Genomic DNA, 14,898 nt, shown 5'->3' with positions numbered 1-14,898 from the left:
GCTAGTGAATAAGCGAGCAATGTGACGTGCCTGGAGGAACAAACGCCCTCGTACGCAGCACTGGGACAGGTCATAGGGGTATTACGTCAAGGCATAGGGGCAAGTGTACGATGCATGTGTGGGCATGGGAGCATTTACTCATATTCTCAGGGAAGTGTGGGGCAACCATCGGGTGCATTGTGAAGGAAGGGAAAGATTTGTGGAGGTTTCCAGTTGGACACCTCCCAAAACCTCCATCAGGTGGAGTAAAGGAGTCTCAGAGACATTCAGAAATTATATTCTCACACATGCATGTGAGTGCACACACTAATACACATAGGCGGTAAGGCCACACAGAGGACCTGGGGTTCACCAACATTCTCCACACTCACCCCCATTAGGCCTAACGGCACAAGAGCTACACCATACCAGTTCAAAAGCTCACAGATATGAAGCAGCCACAGCATTGTGAAGCATGTGAACATGAAGCATTGTGATCAGGCCTTACAGGAGTAAACTATCAAACAGGCCTTACGGGAGTCACAGAGTTGCACAGACACAGTGAAATAACTGATCCTGCTTTGATTATTATCGAATTCCTTTCACTTCAAATATATGGCATTCATTATTCACAGAGTCCCTATACTGTGTGTTTGTGTGTGTATGTGTGTGTGTGTGTGTGCGCGTGGGGGGGGTAGGATAGTGCTCAGTGCAGAGGGCAGAGGATCTGCTAACTATTGGGATAGTCTTACAATCAAAAACTATCTGTGTGCTATTCCTAGTGACTGATCTGCTATTACTGTCCTGCTACTTTTTATTATTATTTATGTGCTGGATCGTGTGCAAATTGTATCCGAGCTGTATTTTAGCTGGGTTACCACGGCCACGGTCACCCGGGATGCCAGCCGGATGTTTGGAGGCGGAGCAGTGTGCCACAGCAGAGGAAGACTCTGGCACTTTCACTTGAGTCACGCCACAAGAACCACCAGACCTTGTTTAAATATTTAAATAGCCATTGCTTGTCATTAGCATTTTAGATATTGAGTCCTACTCCTTCCCCCAATATTAAATCTTGGATGTCTTGTCAGGAGACCTCTGTCAAAATTGAGGGTATCTGTAAGAGTATCAATACCCAGCACCTCATCCTTCTGGGTCACAGCAGACTTGCTATTGGGGAATCCTTTCTATGCCTTCTTAAAGGAACCCTGTGCTCTACAGCTGTATGACCTAAAGGCATTTTTGAGCTGGAGGTAAACCTCCATGGTTGGGCCGGTTCAATTTTTCCATCTGTCTGACTGTCAATAACAACTCTGTATACTGAATCACAAAACCACACAGCAAGTTATTATGCTGATACGTCCCTGAAAAAAAGTGACATAACTTTTGGGACATTTTCTAATCTAGGCCAACCACAGTTTCCGTCCTCTCTCGATACGATCACTGTTGTGGAGCCAGCAATACAAGATGCTGACCACACAGCAATGGCCAGTTACCGCTAGCCCACAGTCCTCTTATTTTAAAGATCAACCAGCTATATTAGCGCTTCAACACCGACAAGGTAAGCAGTGCCACTTATTAATTACCTATCACTATTAGCTGGCTATGGATCTTTGCCTGACCTGTGGGGTGATCCAGCAGCCCCGCGCCGTTAACGGACAGCGTGCTGTAAAGGCGAGGGTGGGTTTTCTCCAGAGCCGCGCACAGATCTTGGAAGTGGTCTTTCTCTTTGCCCACCAGCGTCTTCAGCAGCAGATCCACCTTCTCCGCACTCGTGGAACAACGTTTCTCCAGTTCACGGAGCTCCGCCTGACTCAGGCTCCCGCCAGCAGCCAGAACCTCCAGGAGCCGATCCACGTCCGTGATGGACTCCAGTAGGTTTTGGTGCCACCGATCCAACAGCTCTTTGTGCTTCGGATCCATCGTCGTTAGCTAACGAGATTCCGCAATCCTGTCGTCCGAGGACTCTGAAATACGCCCCAAAGAAACTGCCCCACCTCCGTCCGGCGGACACTACAAAACTATCGGAACCAAGGTCATTGTGCTGCGCGGCCGAGCAAAGTAACTTTTCATCTTTTCATCATGTGAACAGACACAAGTAGCCATATTTGGTACCCAAGACTGTTGACTTTACCCAGTCAAGAGGCGTTTTCGCGTTGCAGAAGTTTCACATCTTGCCAGTTTTCCGCGTCAAAGTAGCTGAAGGTGTTCCAACTACACTCTAAACTTTTACCTCGCGCTATAGCATTTTAATTTACCGAAGTAAACAGTTAAAAAGTAGCGTCGTTCTTCAAATCTTCTCTCGCAACCTAATAAGCTCCGCCATGTCTCAGCGAATCAGCAGCTGCAACCAACTGCCAATCAAAACTCCGTGTAGTGACCAAGTAAAGTAGATGGGGCGGGGCTGAAAGCAACTGCCAATCTAAACTCCGTGTAGTGACCAAGAAAAGTAGATAGGGGCGGGGCTTCCGGCACCTTGATGTTTATGAAGCGTGGAAATAAATCTGTGACAGTGGGTAGAATACGAGTCCCGTCTTTTACGGTTATGAAAAGTGACAAATATGATTCTCGCTTTAATCTATCTTAACACCTCAGCAATATGAAAATAATAAACCATTAGGTGAGTGCGGTTGTTCCTTTAATGATTCAGGACAATGTTGTGAGTTTTGTCGACTTTTTGTCAAGTTTTTTTTTTATTTAGAATAATTCAACCCGATTATGATTATTATGTTTTATATTAAGTAAGCCTCAAGACAGTCCACTACCGGCTCCTGCCAGCGCAAACGCGAGTATTAATTTAGACACGACAGCGTTACGTGAGTGAATATGCAGCTAGGCTGAACGCATCCTCAGAGCCAGCACAGCAGATCCACCGGGGGATCGACTCGTCCACGCGCTCGAGTTTATGCGCGTTTCCAGCGCGCACTCGTGCTTCAGCAGGACTGGTGACGCGCAGGGGGATCTGTGGGCTGGAGATTACCAAGCGAACGGTTCCCTCTGGCTCATTATCCACACAATCTCGGAAGAAAAAAGTTCAAGCACTCACACCAACTGCAATAAGCTTACAGTAAAACACTAATTCAGAAACGTGGAATCTCAAAAAATCTAGCCACAGAGTAAGGCGAGAGTAAAGTCTCGGAGAAGTGAGAAGAGGTAGAGGAGAGGCGAGAGGACTTAACGGATAACAGTAGTCAGGTGACAACAGATCTTCAGATGCTCTTCGGCTGCTTCAAGCAGTTCAAAGGTCTCTACACACTATTAAAATGCAAATACACCGCGCCTTCTCATCTGATAACAGGTCCAATGCACAAACGCGCTATTCGCACAGCGAATGTGTGTGTGTGTACGTTATAAACAAATAAGATAAGGGAATGTCAGTGAGCACACTTTATTTTTCTGTTTCATTTCTTCATCGGAGCATCACAGACAGACACTAGACACAGATGTGGAGTTAGTGGCACAAATCAGATGATTAAGTAACAGTGTATAGGATAGAACATATACCAAAACACCCCAGCAGGGGGCAAATGCTTTGTTTATGGCCCTGAGATAGTGCTGACGCTATGGGAACTAAACAAGGGGTGGGGACTTGTCTGCCCTCTATTGGCCAAACATAGCATTCAATTTATATGAATGGCAAGAGCAAACAGGTTTAGGACATGATAACAAATTATTTAATATGATGTGGACCGGATGTAAATATTAGAGATAATAACACATTAGAAGATTGAATTCAAGCACCTTTCTCTCTATGGCTAAAACTATTTGGCTGGTCTAAAAAACCTGTATCTTCACAGACTGTAGCCTTAACCTTCTATAGAAACAGTTACATGGAAACAGTAAAATACAGAAAATTATGAATGACAATTTTGGTTACTAGTTACACAAATGTCAAATATGTCTATAGAGCTATATCATATAAGGCAATAAATGAGTTTTTAAATGTCACTTCAAGTTTTATAAGGCCAAGAGAAGCTGATTATATTTCACATGTAAGATTGCATATTTAGGTTGCATATCTGGGTAACAAGCCGAAGAGAGAAATTACTCTTCACAGAATAAAGACATCATGCACCACTCATATAAAAATATGTATATGTGTGTATACATATACATGCACAAAACTGGTCTATAGTCATGCACCTAACAAAAATATATATTAGGCCAATACAACGTTGAGGTGTTGTCATCAGTGGACATGTGGCAGGAGTGTAGGTGTGTGTCTGTGGGAGAGTGCTGCCCGTCTAGTGTCTGGATGGCAGCTGAGGGTCACAGACGTTTTCATGGCTGTCTCAGTCACTTCCTCCACAAAGCTTCAGCAACAGCTTCTTATAATGTCCAGATGTGTCCCCCTGTGTACAACCAACGTACAGTGTTTTTTCAGAAATATTGTATGTGTGAGAGGTAGAGATGTGTGTGTGCATGTGTTTATGTATGGTTGGCCAGGACTTCTCAGATATAATGTCAATGGACAGACATTTGTGTGTGTGTGAGTGTGTGTGTGTGTGCGCACATGCGTGCTTGCATGTGAGCACTCAATTGTCTGTGTAGAGCAGGGGTGTCAAACTTGAGGCCCACAGGCCAAATGTGGCCCGCCACGTCATTTTATGTAGCCCACGAGGGCTTAAAAAGCCTAATTGTCAAAAAGTCAAATACGTGCAGTGACTAAAAACTACATTTCCCACAATTGTGTTACCCATGACGTGACAGCATCTCGACACTGCAGTGTTTCTATATCGATGCGATTTTCCCCAATAAGTGTAATTGAGAAATACAAATCCCAAATTTGATCCCAAATTATCCAGAAGATCGATGCAGATGAAAGAAAGTGTATGTTTGTGCTTCAAAGGAGAAAACTGGTATGTCTTGTGTTATGAAGCAGTGGCGGTTGTCAGAGAGTACAATTTACATTGGGATTTTGAGAGCTAAGTATGCCAAAATTAGGCATCAAGAAAAGCAACAAATTGCCAAAGAATTAAAAGGCAAACTGCGATCGCAACAGGATGCGTTCACAAAAGCCACAACCACAACGTGGCACTAGCTTTGTAGTGGCAGAGTCTTTTTCTGCGTTTTTGAAGCACAACTGCTATTTTCACAGTTATTTGATATTTCAAATAGTGATTGATGGAGTAATGTGGGTTTCATAACCCAGGAAATTAAAAGGATTTATGTTATAATAACAGAGCAACAAGCAAACATTTTTTTTATATCTATGCAAATATATATGTAACATTTGTAAGTTGATAAGTAATAAATTCATAGTTATTTCAAAAAATCAGTAGTTATTTTGAAAGTTACATATGGCTGATGTGGCCTGTGGTGAAAATGAGTTTGACACCCCTGGTGTAAAGGGTTTTCAGTGTGTGTGTGTGTGTGTGTGTGTGTGTGTGTGTGTGTGTAGATGTCAGTAGAGTGGGATGTCTGTGTGGATTTACAGGGATGTCTGCGTAGAGAGACTTCAGTGAGTGTGTGTGGACCTACAGAGATGTCGGTGTAGAGAGATTTGCCGTAGTTGCGCTGGTATTCCTGTCTGATGTCCAGCATATCCACCTCAGAACGAGTCACCATGACACGGATCAGAGTGCGGTCTTTAGTCCCCAACCCCTAGAATAACACACAGGTGGTTTTATTTTCCAAAAATAATAACACTGACACACTGAATAGCCTACATTCACATCAAATCTTCCAAGTGAATTCTCTATGCACTTTTTACAAATTTGTCAAAGTGTAATCATTGAGGTCAGAGGTGAGAACTTCCAGTATCTTTGCTCCAGCTCAGTTTCACAGTCCTGATGTAACAATGAAGGGAATCGGTCAGTGATTAGAATCTGTGATGGGAATTGGTCAGTGAAGGGAATCAGTGATGGGAATTGGTCAGTGAAGGGAATCAGTGATGGGAATTGGTCAGTGAAGGGAATGCAAGTCTGGGTCAGTCTCAAACACTGCAGGAGGCACAAGACAACACAGAGTACAGAGAGAGAGAGAGCTGTCTGAGAAACCCCACCATATTTATGCTACACTGCTACTGGAATCACAGCTACCTTGAGAGTTACTCAGTATGTAGAAGCACAACAATAAAAAAAAACAAGGAACTGGCAAACTATTTTTTAAAAAATGTTTCTAACAGTCAACACAAAGACATACCTCACAAAGACATTAATGACATTCACTGTAACAATACTCTCACTACAGGCTTCACATTTCAAAAGGTTTTATTAAAAACTAAAAGTTACCTCTACATCATGTGTGGCTTCTAAAAGCATGAGGAAAAACTGAGAATGCAACCCATGGTACTCCCCAAATACACATGGTTCTGGTTTTAAATGGATGAGTGTGTGTGTGTGTGTGTGTGCGTGTGTAAATTTCTTCATTTACCTTCAATGATTTGTTGAGTCTCTCAGCAAAGTAGCCAGGTGTGTTCTTAATACACTTCACTGAAATGCACATGGACACACAAAATAAGGAGTGATGAGCACAATTAAGTGTGTCAGTGCAGGTGTTTAGCTTCAGTCAGTCAGCATGATCAATTCTGAATGAGGTACAGGCCATAACCATAACCCTGACCTTAAACTTAATCCTAAACCAAGATCTATTAGAGTGAAGGACTTATTGTTTGCATTCTGACCCACAGTGCAATAATGCGTCAACAAAACCCGCATGTCCTTCTACATAACCACGTGTAGACAGGCCAAGTGTCAGGCGAGCAGCTGGAGAGACAGGAGCTCACCCACTGCCACCATGCCCGTCTCCAGGTCTCCAGACATCTCCCTGCAGATGCTCTTCTCAATGTCCTTGCCACACAACTGCTGGTACTCAGCAAACACTGCAGAGACAGGAACGGTTGCTAGCAGGTACATGCAAGTTCTCTGCTATTCATCTTTTGGAGATTTTGTATAAGCATTAGTGAAAATTATGAATGATCTGGGAAAAAGTAAAGTTAGTGGTCAAAGAGGACAATGCCATTAGCAGATCAGCACAAACACAGAACTTTGTAACGTATTTCTTCTGCTTATAAATGAAGGAAGTTCACATTTCTGCTTTATTTAGGCCACTGTTCACATGCTCAAAGCTTGAGGCTCCATTTAGGAAGCTCCTGGGTTCTCATCTTGCCTGTGTGATTATTCCCGGAACGCTTGTTTAGTGGCAGGGTGCCAATGCCAAACTGGCTAGTGCTGTTGTGTGACTCAAGTGTGTGGTTGCATAGTGTAGGCGTGCTGTGAAATATGCAGCATGCAGGGTTCTCCATGTGCAAAGTCTAAAAAGTAAAGCACGTTCTGCCACAGTGTAGTGTTTTTAGTGTAGTGCAGAAGTAGTAGTGTCGTGCAGTTTTGTACTTGCAGTGTACCATACAGGGCAGTGTAGCTGGAGTGTACTCTACACTTCTAGCTGTAACCTGTTGTCATGTTGTCTAGTTGCAGTGTGTAGTGTTGTATACTAGGGGCATGGGTACAACAATGTCATTTAACATGTTCTGTATGTGTAGTAAGTGTAAAAAAAAGTAGCCTCATTCAGTTATTTCAGTATGTAGTGCTGCATTGCAGAAGTGCAGTGTTGTGCAGTGGTAGTGTAGCATAGCTGCAGTGTGTAGTGTTGCATAACTGATGTGCATTATTGTGTAACTGTAGTGTTGCGTAGCTGCAGTGTGTAGTGTTGCATAGCTGCAGTACATTGATGCAAAGCTGCAGTGCGTAGTGTGTTTACCTTGTCTGAGGTATGGCTTGCTTCTGGCACACAGGATGGCATTGAACTGAGACTCATCAGTGCCTAATTTGCTCTCTCCTGCAGCATACAGTTTCTAACAGAGAGGACACATTCACACACATGTAAGCACAGCAAGAGGGAAACGTGCACACGCATGTAATCATAGTGAGAGAACACATGCACATGAAAATATATTTGATTTCTTCTCACCTGGGCATCCTGCTTGGCCATGGCTATATCCACAGTCTCACGCTCATCACGGTTACCCTACACCATGGAGAAGAGGAACTACATCACCCATCATACATTACTTCATCTGTCCATCCCACATCCAGTGACAATCATTAGTGCAAATAATCTGCTCTGCCACAAAGAAATGTTGACAACTGTAGATGAATTGCGGCGTTAAAGAAGAGTTCAGTGCCTGTTGTAACTCTTCTCACCTGGCAAAGAGAAACCAGCAGCCTACGAAAATGGCCTGAGGTGTCTCCTTGGATGGCGTCCTCCAGAGACTTTCCATACTCTAGAGAGCAGAGACTCACCTTTAGCATCTCCAACACAACCACCCATCCATCCATGCAAACACATTTTTTTTAATGTTAGACACTGCCTCTACTAAAGCAGGGTTGTCATGTAAATACATGGCCCAGCTCAGTGCCTAGAACGGACCCTTCCAACAGTCAGAAAGCACGTTCTGTTATGTATTTATGGCAAAAGGTTTTTTGCAGTGTCCGACTTTTTCAAAGACAAAACATTTGTATTTTGTTTTAAAACCAGCATTGTATGTAAATATGTTTGACAGGTAGTTTTAAGTTTGCTCTGGTACAACCTTTGGAAAGCAAAACTACTAGGGCACTACTACAGGGGCTATGAAGACAATGTGAACACTGGTCCAGACTGCTCCTGAATGTGTAGTACACCTGCTGTTTAAGAACACGGCGCCGAGTGATGATGTGTACAGGGCACTGAGAGGTCACAGGGTCACGGAGAACCACTGCAGAGCTCTAGCAAGGGAGACACTTATCTTGGCTGCATGTTGGCACATAAACAAGCCCAGACTGGTGGAGGAGCAGTGAATGTGGAGGAAGGTGGAGGGACTCACCTGCTTTGTACACTACGTTGATCTCACGGATCTCAGCGTTGCTTCTAGAGCACAGGATCTCAATCAGGCAAGCCTCATCCGTTCCTGCACCCTGGATGGCAAAAATGCGAACCAAACAAAAAAAATGTTTTTCATTCAACCTCTAACAATCTCACACAATATTAATAGCCGCAATTTAGACTGTACACAACAGACTGCAATTGTAAATGGGTGAGCTTTCCGTCCTAGCTTTTTGTGAGACAGCCGGCTGCAGTGAGACAGCAGTGAGACAGCAGGCTGCAGTAGTCCTGAGTGCTGGCTTTACATGGTGCCACAGAGCAGATGTACTCATGTCAACATGAATGTTTTGGTCTGGACGTTGGAGGGCTTGTTGAGTACAGAATAGAAATTAAGCATTAACCCCAAAATGACATTAAATATGCTAGCCAGCCAGCTCTCCAAGTGACACCCATCTTACTAACTCAGAGCGTGAGTTCACACGGTCTCACTGGCAAACACATGATGTGCATCAGTTTGTTTGTTTTCTTTATCCTCTTTAGTCACATGCAAGTTTGCAAACTACCTGCCTTAAATAAATGTTTAAAAGACATGATCATAAACTGCTTACTACATTACATAACTTTGCTCAAATGAAAACAACCCAATTTTTCTGAAAGAATAGTAATTAAAAGTTATAGTAGATTTTATTTAAAGTACCATTCAGAAGGTACTGAAAACAGTAAGAATACCCAAGAAAGACCACCAAACTTTAGTCCTACCCCTCACTTACCACTCAACTAAGGTGTTCCATTAAGGTTCAGTCATATGACCCTTCCTACTCCAAACTGATCCGTTTATACACAACATTGTATACTCGCAAACAGCAATTTCACCAAACCTCCAGACCTATGTGGAGGCTGACGCCACCCAAAACTGAGTGCCCAGTGAACACCAAAACCATAATGTGACAATAGAGCAATTTGCATGAGAAAAGGCCTCATCTGTTGGTTGGCATCACACTGTCCCACATGGGTGGAGACATGACTCACACACACTCACTCACCCACCCACCCACCCACTCACTAACTCACCCACTCGTTCACTAACCCACTATCCCACTCGTTCACTGAACCCACTTGCTCACCCACTCACTCACCCAGTGAACAGGCTCGCCAAGCAGACTAAGGCTTCCAGTTCAGTCCAAAGCCTCGACACACCCAAAGTCTTACCTACACTTAAGCTAGTACCGGTAAAACGCCATTCAAATAAGCCATTTGGTAAACAAATCACACAATCCTGTCCTGCAGGACTGTCTTGTTTGAAGTTTGCAGTGAGCCAATCATCGTGTCACTGGGCTTACAATAGACGTTATGAGGTGGGTGCAACCTTATTAGAGCTCTCCCCCCATGCCCATTCAAAAGAACTCCCAACTCTAGATGACGGAGTGGAGGCATGTGGACAGACCACAGGAGTGTTAACCAGCAGACACATCTGGCTGTCAGAGGTTACTGGGTGCAGTGTGTGTGTGTGTGTGTGTGTTAGAAAGTGGTACTCAAATAAGCTTAAAGTGTCCAAGGACGTCAACGATGGTGGACACTCACCGATATAGCGTGCCTGAGCTCAGAGGCATCAAACTCTGCAGGGGTCTTTATCATTGCCAGCACAAGCAGCTCCAGGTTGCCTGACAGCTCTGACTTCAGGTCATGGATTAGGTCCTGATGGGCAGAGAGGGGAGAGAGAGGGGAGGGAGAGAGAGAGAGAGAAGAATGTGATATGAGGAAATAAAAGAGAGTGGGACAGAATGTGAGAGTGACAAAGTGATGGTAAGGGGATGAAAAGATTCTTTCCAACAAATTACCACAAGAAAAATAAACATAGGATATAGGTGAAAGACCAGCAGATCATTTAAGACCGGCAGGTCAGTTTTATATTGTATTGTTTTCTGGGCTTGCAACCATTGGGGATTGCAAGCCCAGAAAAAAGCCCATTGACATGCTGTGAGCTGACAGACATTCCTGACATACCACCTCCTCTACATAGTGTTACAAACCCAGGCCCACTCTTACACACTTAGAACAGTGTCTATGGCTCAGTGTGAATCTGATGCTGTGAGCAAGGTCCCTGGAGTAAGTGCTGCCCCATGGAAGCGCTTGCATGCAGCTGCCACTAGGGGCTGCTGCACTCACCTTCCCATAGGTGGTCTTGTAAGCCTTCACCATAGGTACACGCTGTTTATTGGTGCGGGCTCCCAACAAATCGATGATCGCATCCTCGTTGGTGCCTGCAAGACAGCAATGCCTTAATCAACAATCGCAGGAAAAAAAAAAAAAACAAGCAAATATTGAACAAACCACAAGTGGGCAACTATTGTTTTAACAACAAGCAATAAAATATCAAACAACCGGTCAACAATTTTATTTCTTCCACATGCACTGAAGTTTAGGTAATGCGAAGAATAAGAGAGACATTCACAATACACTCTGTAGGGTGTTTCCGAGGTTTGTGCCGGTTGTTCAAGAGCCATTGTGTTAATGGCTGTGTCTTTGAGTGGGGCTTAAATGTTGGCTCACCAAAGCCCTTCATGGCTTTACGTAGAACCTCCACGTCCCTGAGTGGGTCGGCGCCAGGGAAATCCTTTATGGTTCCACGGTAACCTCGCTAGACAACAACAACAACCCAATCACACAAACAGTAAGAATCTGTTCCATCATCTGCTGCAGCAACAGCGTTTATGGAAGAGGGTCGAATGCACTGAACAGTCACACAGGTTTATCTACAGGCAGCTTCCCTGCTCAACCAGCCGCTTCTGCTGTAGCTGGTTCAGAGCTGTGATCAGAACTTCAACACTGACACTGGCCTGTGCCTCTGGTGCACCTTGTGTAAACACACAGTGTGTGTGTGTGTGTGTGTGTGTGTGTGTGTATATGTATAATATGCTGCAGCAAAGCACCCCACCCCCAGCTCAAACACCACCACAATGAGGCCATGAAGCTGGGGAGGGAGAGGCGAGAGCCACATGACCACTATGCTTACTGGGCAGTGTATTTGATATTTCACAGTAGTAAAATGTCATTCATGTGTTTTATTATAGCTTATTATTATCTAAACTGTAATCTGTTTAATCTTTCCGGTGTAAACTTCTACAATTCCTACTACAACTGGTACTCCTATTGTTATTTCAAAAGATTTCTCTAAATTTTGCTCTGTTAATCAATAGTAGTCAATTTGTCATGACTGACAAATCACGGTCTTTGGCTTGTCAGAGGATGGTGCCCTTACACTGACAGGAGGCACTGCAGGTGCACCTGGGCCGGCCGGCATTCCCCCACCATATCCAGGCATGCCTGGCATAGAGGGGGCGGGGCCAGCCCCTGGATACGCTGGCATTGGCTGTTGTCCTGGCGCAGGACCTCCAGGGTAGCCCTGTGGCATCCCTCCACCGGGCTGACACAGAACACAGACACCAGGCATCAGACCTCCACAAAGCAGCTTACATGGAGTTTCACCATCATGCCTCCACATAGTAGTTTACAAGTTGTCACACCACTAAAAATATGAGTAGCGGCCTCCCGCTCTTACTTTAACATCTTAACAAATAGCCTATTTACAAATACACAATGATTAGCATTATGTTAATGATTTATTAAAACACAAAGATGTATTAGTTACTTACTACGCCGTAGCCTGGCTGTCCCCCCCATCCACCTATGAAGGCAGAGAGACAGACTCCTTACCAATGCACAGTAAAGCCACAGACCATGGTTGCGACAAATAATTCTCGCAATAATAACAATAGTTATTTAACATCCTCCTGACATATTTTCTTCTATTGTGAACACAACACAGTGAAATCAGTTACCTCCGGGAGGCATTGATGGATAAGCTCCTGGCTGGCCCTGGGGATAACCTCCTCCCTGGGGTGGGTACCCTGGGTATCCCCCAGGCTGTCCTGGGTACCCTCCAGCTTGAGGCGGATAGCCTCCAGCTGCAGGAGGGTAACCACCAGGCTGGGGTGGGTAGCCTCCACCTGCAGGTGGGTACATGCCCTGCTGGGGAGGGTAACCTCCACCCTGCGGTGGGTAACCACCTGGTCCAGAAGGGTATCCGGGGTAACTCATCGCAGAAAAACTCTAGAGAGTGACAGACAAAACAAGAGCGGTGGGGGGAACAAAGGAAGAGAAAAGGGAAAGAGAACATGAGACATGTTGGTTGTATATTGCCAGAAACGGTGGCAACGTAAACAGTTATAACACGTAAAATGGTAGTATGGTCGTTGTCATATCCAAATACCCATAATAAAAAGATACAACAATCTTGAAATTTAACCCAGAATGAACATCCAACTATTTTTAAACAAACCTCGGCGTTTCCTTAGACTGAAATTAAAGACGAATGTATGAGGTTGAGGGTTCTGAAGGTCAGAATTTAAACCAAAGTCCTGATGCAACGTTAAAAAACAGGAAATGAAGCCGCGTTATCTGATGTTGAACATGTAAGACTTATACACTACATTTTTGCAGACATAACTTTGTACGAAAACTGGCCCACTGTCTTCCTGGAAAATGGCAGTCGAGTCCATTTTACACCCCGATTTACGTAACATATAAACACTGCGAAAAAACGGCTAACAAAATTGGCCCGGGTTCAAGTCTTAACCCGAGTTTGCTACAGGAAAAATCAAGCACTGCGATTTTGGTTTCTCTTTTTAAAAATGCGCACTGTTAGCTACCTAGCTAGCCCCTTTACTCCAGAGAACAGGACACTTCCCTTATTAAAACACGAATTTGCCCATCGACCCCGCAATGCAACAGATCAACACAAGGTGAAAACACGGAGCAAACGAAAAGACCGAATCATAAATCATTACGGTACCGATAGAGTATGTAGAGAAATCCACGAGTAGAGAAACCCAAACTTACTGGAGGTGATGTGCGAGTGTGTCGGAGTGAAGGAGGAAGCGCGACTACAGCTCGCCCTTCACTGCGGGGTGTGTCCGGCATTCCTCCCACACCCCAATAAATACTGGACGGGGGAAATGGACCTGTGTTTACAAAACAAGGTCACAGTATTATCTAACTGGTGAACCCTTGACATTGTCTTTTTTGGCGTATTTGGCACCTAGTTGGCAGACCAATATCCGAGAGTGCGAAATATGACCTGATGTTTTAGACATTTTAGGATGATGTCTGTACGGGCCTATAATTCAGTAGGTATTGGGTTGGATCTAAACCCATCTTTTAAATATGCGAATAAGCTATGACGGTACATGACTACATGAAGAAAACGTACGTTTTTTTAATCATTATACTATTTGTGGCCCGTGGGTGAATTATCAGGAACATTAAGCGTTTTTAAGTCTTTTTGTTATATTTTCTGGCAACTTTTTGGTATCTGATATGGGTGGGAAACTCCTACCGAGCCTGTATTATTATATATTCAGAGTGACTTCTTTTTTAACCAGCCCATTCTTTTGGCAACGCCCTGCACTTGTAACTTTCGCTGGTGACGCTTCTTTCCCTCGGTTAGTGCTTTTCCCGTTGAAAAACGGTACATATGCGTTATTAAACAGACAGTTAATATATTCTATTCGTAACAACGTAGTTAATCTGAGCAAGAAATATTTTAAATCTACAGTAACATCTCTGCAGTTTAAATACAATCTACCAGACCCTTCCCGTTCTAGATATGTCGCTAAAAACAGTATGCAAAACCAGTTTTCATACAGTCCTGTAGGGGGCGACACTGTGCCATTGTAATCCACGTATGTTTGCGACACTGTGCCATTGTAATCCACGTATGTTTTGCGCTAATAAATTCCACATGGCTCCGACTCGGTATTTGTGTAATATTTTCTTGTATGATAAACCTGTATGTATTCTTGTATGATGCACTGGTGAAGTTATGAACGTTGTCTTGATCTCTCTGTAAGTAAATGACAGTATAAATCTGGCTACAGTCTAGGTGTTTCAGTTAGTGTTATAGGGAAAACTCAAGACAAAAACCAAGATGAGAAGCAAGGAAATTTCTGAAGTCACAGAGAAAACGAGTAGTTCTGGCCTCATTCAGCATCAGCAGATGGCAGTGTACACATTTGCGCTTGAAATAAATGTTACAAACTGAGGTATCTTCATATATTCATG

The 14,898-nt window shown here is 44.0% G+C and overlaps 2 protein-coding genes and 1 long non-coding RNA gene across 5 annotated transcripts in view; 1 reads left to right on the top strand and 2 right to left on the bottom strand.

The window, feature by feature from the left end:
- Positions 1–1,899, bottom strand: part of dlg5b.1 (discs, large homolog 5b (Drosophila), tandem duplicate 1) — a 28,767-nt gene extending 26,868 nt beyond the window's left edge. For all 3 annotated transcript variants that reach the window (XM_076999867.1, XM_076999869.1, XM_076999868.1), the window contains exon 1: positions 1,599–1,899. In XM_076999867.1, coding sequence (XP_076855982.1) covers positions 1,599–1,899 — 301 coding nt within the window. The remainder of the gene's footprint in view (positions 1–1,598) is intronic.
- On the top strand, positions 1,423–2,215 carry LOC143510483 (uncharacterized). Its single transcript, XR_013130009.1, has 2 exons — positions 1,423–1,537; positions 1,717–2,215. It is a non-coding gene; the product is annotated as an uncharacterized LOC143510483 (long non-coding RNA).
- A 1,133-nt stretch (positions 2,216–3,348) lies between these two features.
- Positions 3,349–13,828, bottom strand: anxa11b (annexin A11b). The gene is made up of 15 exons (XM_076999874.1): positions 13,678–13,828; positions 12,618–12,888; positions 12,432–12,463; positions 12,038–12,202; positions 11,329–11,416; positions 10,945–11,039; positions 10,360–10,473; positions 8,780–8,870; positions 8,121–8,200; positions 7,888–7,944; positions 7,678–7,771; positions 6,704–6,799; positions 6,352–6,410; positions 5,458–5,580; positions 3,349–4,328 (listed from the first exon to the last, which is right to left on the bottom strand). The coding sequence occupies exons 1-15, from the start codon at positions 13,756–13,758 to the stop codon at positions 4,269–4,271; spliced, it is 1,506 nt and encodes a 501-aa protein (XP_076855989.1). The 5' UTR covers positions 13,759–13,828; the 3' UTR covers positions 3,349–4,268.
- Positions 13,829–14,898: the final 1,070 nt, after the last annotated feature.

The sequence above is a fragment of the Brachyhypopomus gauderio genome, chromosome 3, assembly GCF_052324685.1.
Source record: "Brachyhypopomus gauderio isolate BG-103 chromosome 3, BGAUD_0.2, whole genome shotgun sequence".
Lineage (NCBI taxonomy): Eukaryota > Metazoa > Chordata > Actinopteri > Gymnotiformes > Hypopomidae > Brachyhypopomus > Brachyhypopomus gauderio.
Note: the sequence above shows the minus strand (reverse complement) of the source record. Positions and strands in the feature narration are given on the sequence as shown.

Bases quoted from the DNA above. Each gene is read 5' to 3' on its own strand.
- anxa11b (XM_076999874.1), bottom strand. From the start codon at position 13,758: ATGCCGGACACACCCCGCAGTGAAGGGCGAGCTGTAGTCGCGCTTCCT. The intron at 8,871-10,359 runs GTGAGTGTCCAC...TTTGCCATCCAG, and splicing joins AGCTCAGGCACGCTATATCG to GGTGCAGGAACGGATGAGGC. The intron at 6,800-7,677 runs GTAAACACACTA...CTGTCTCTGCAG, and splicing joins CAAGCCATACCTCAGACAAG to TGTTTGCTGAGTACCAGCAG.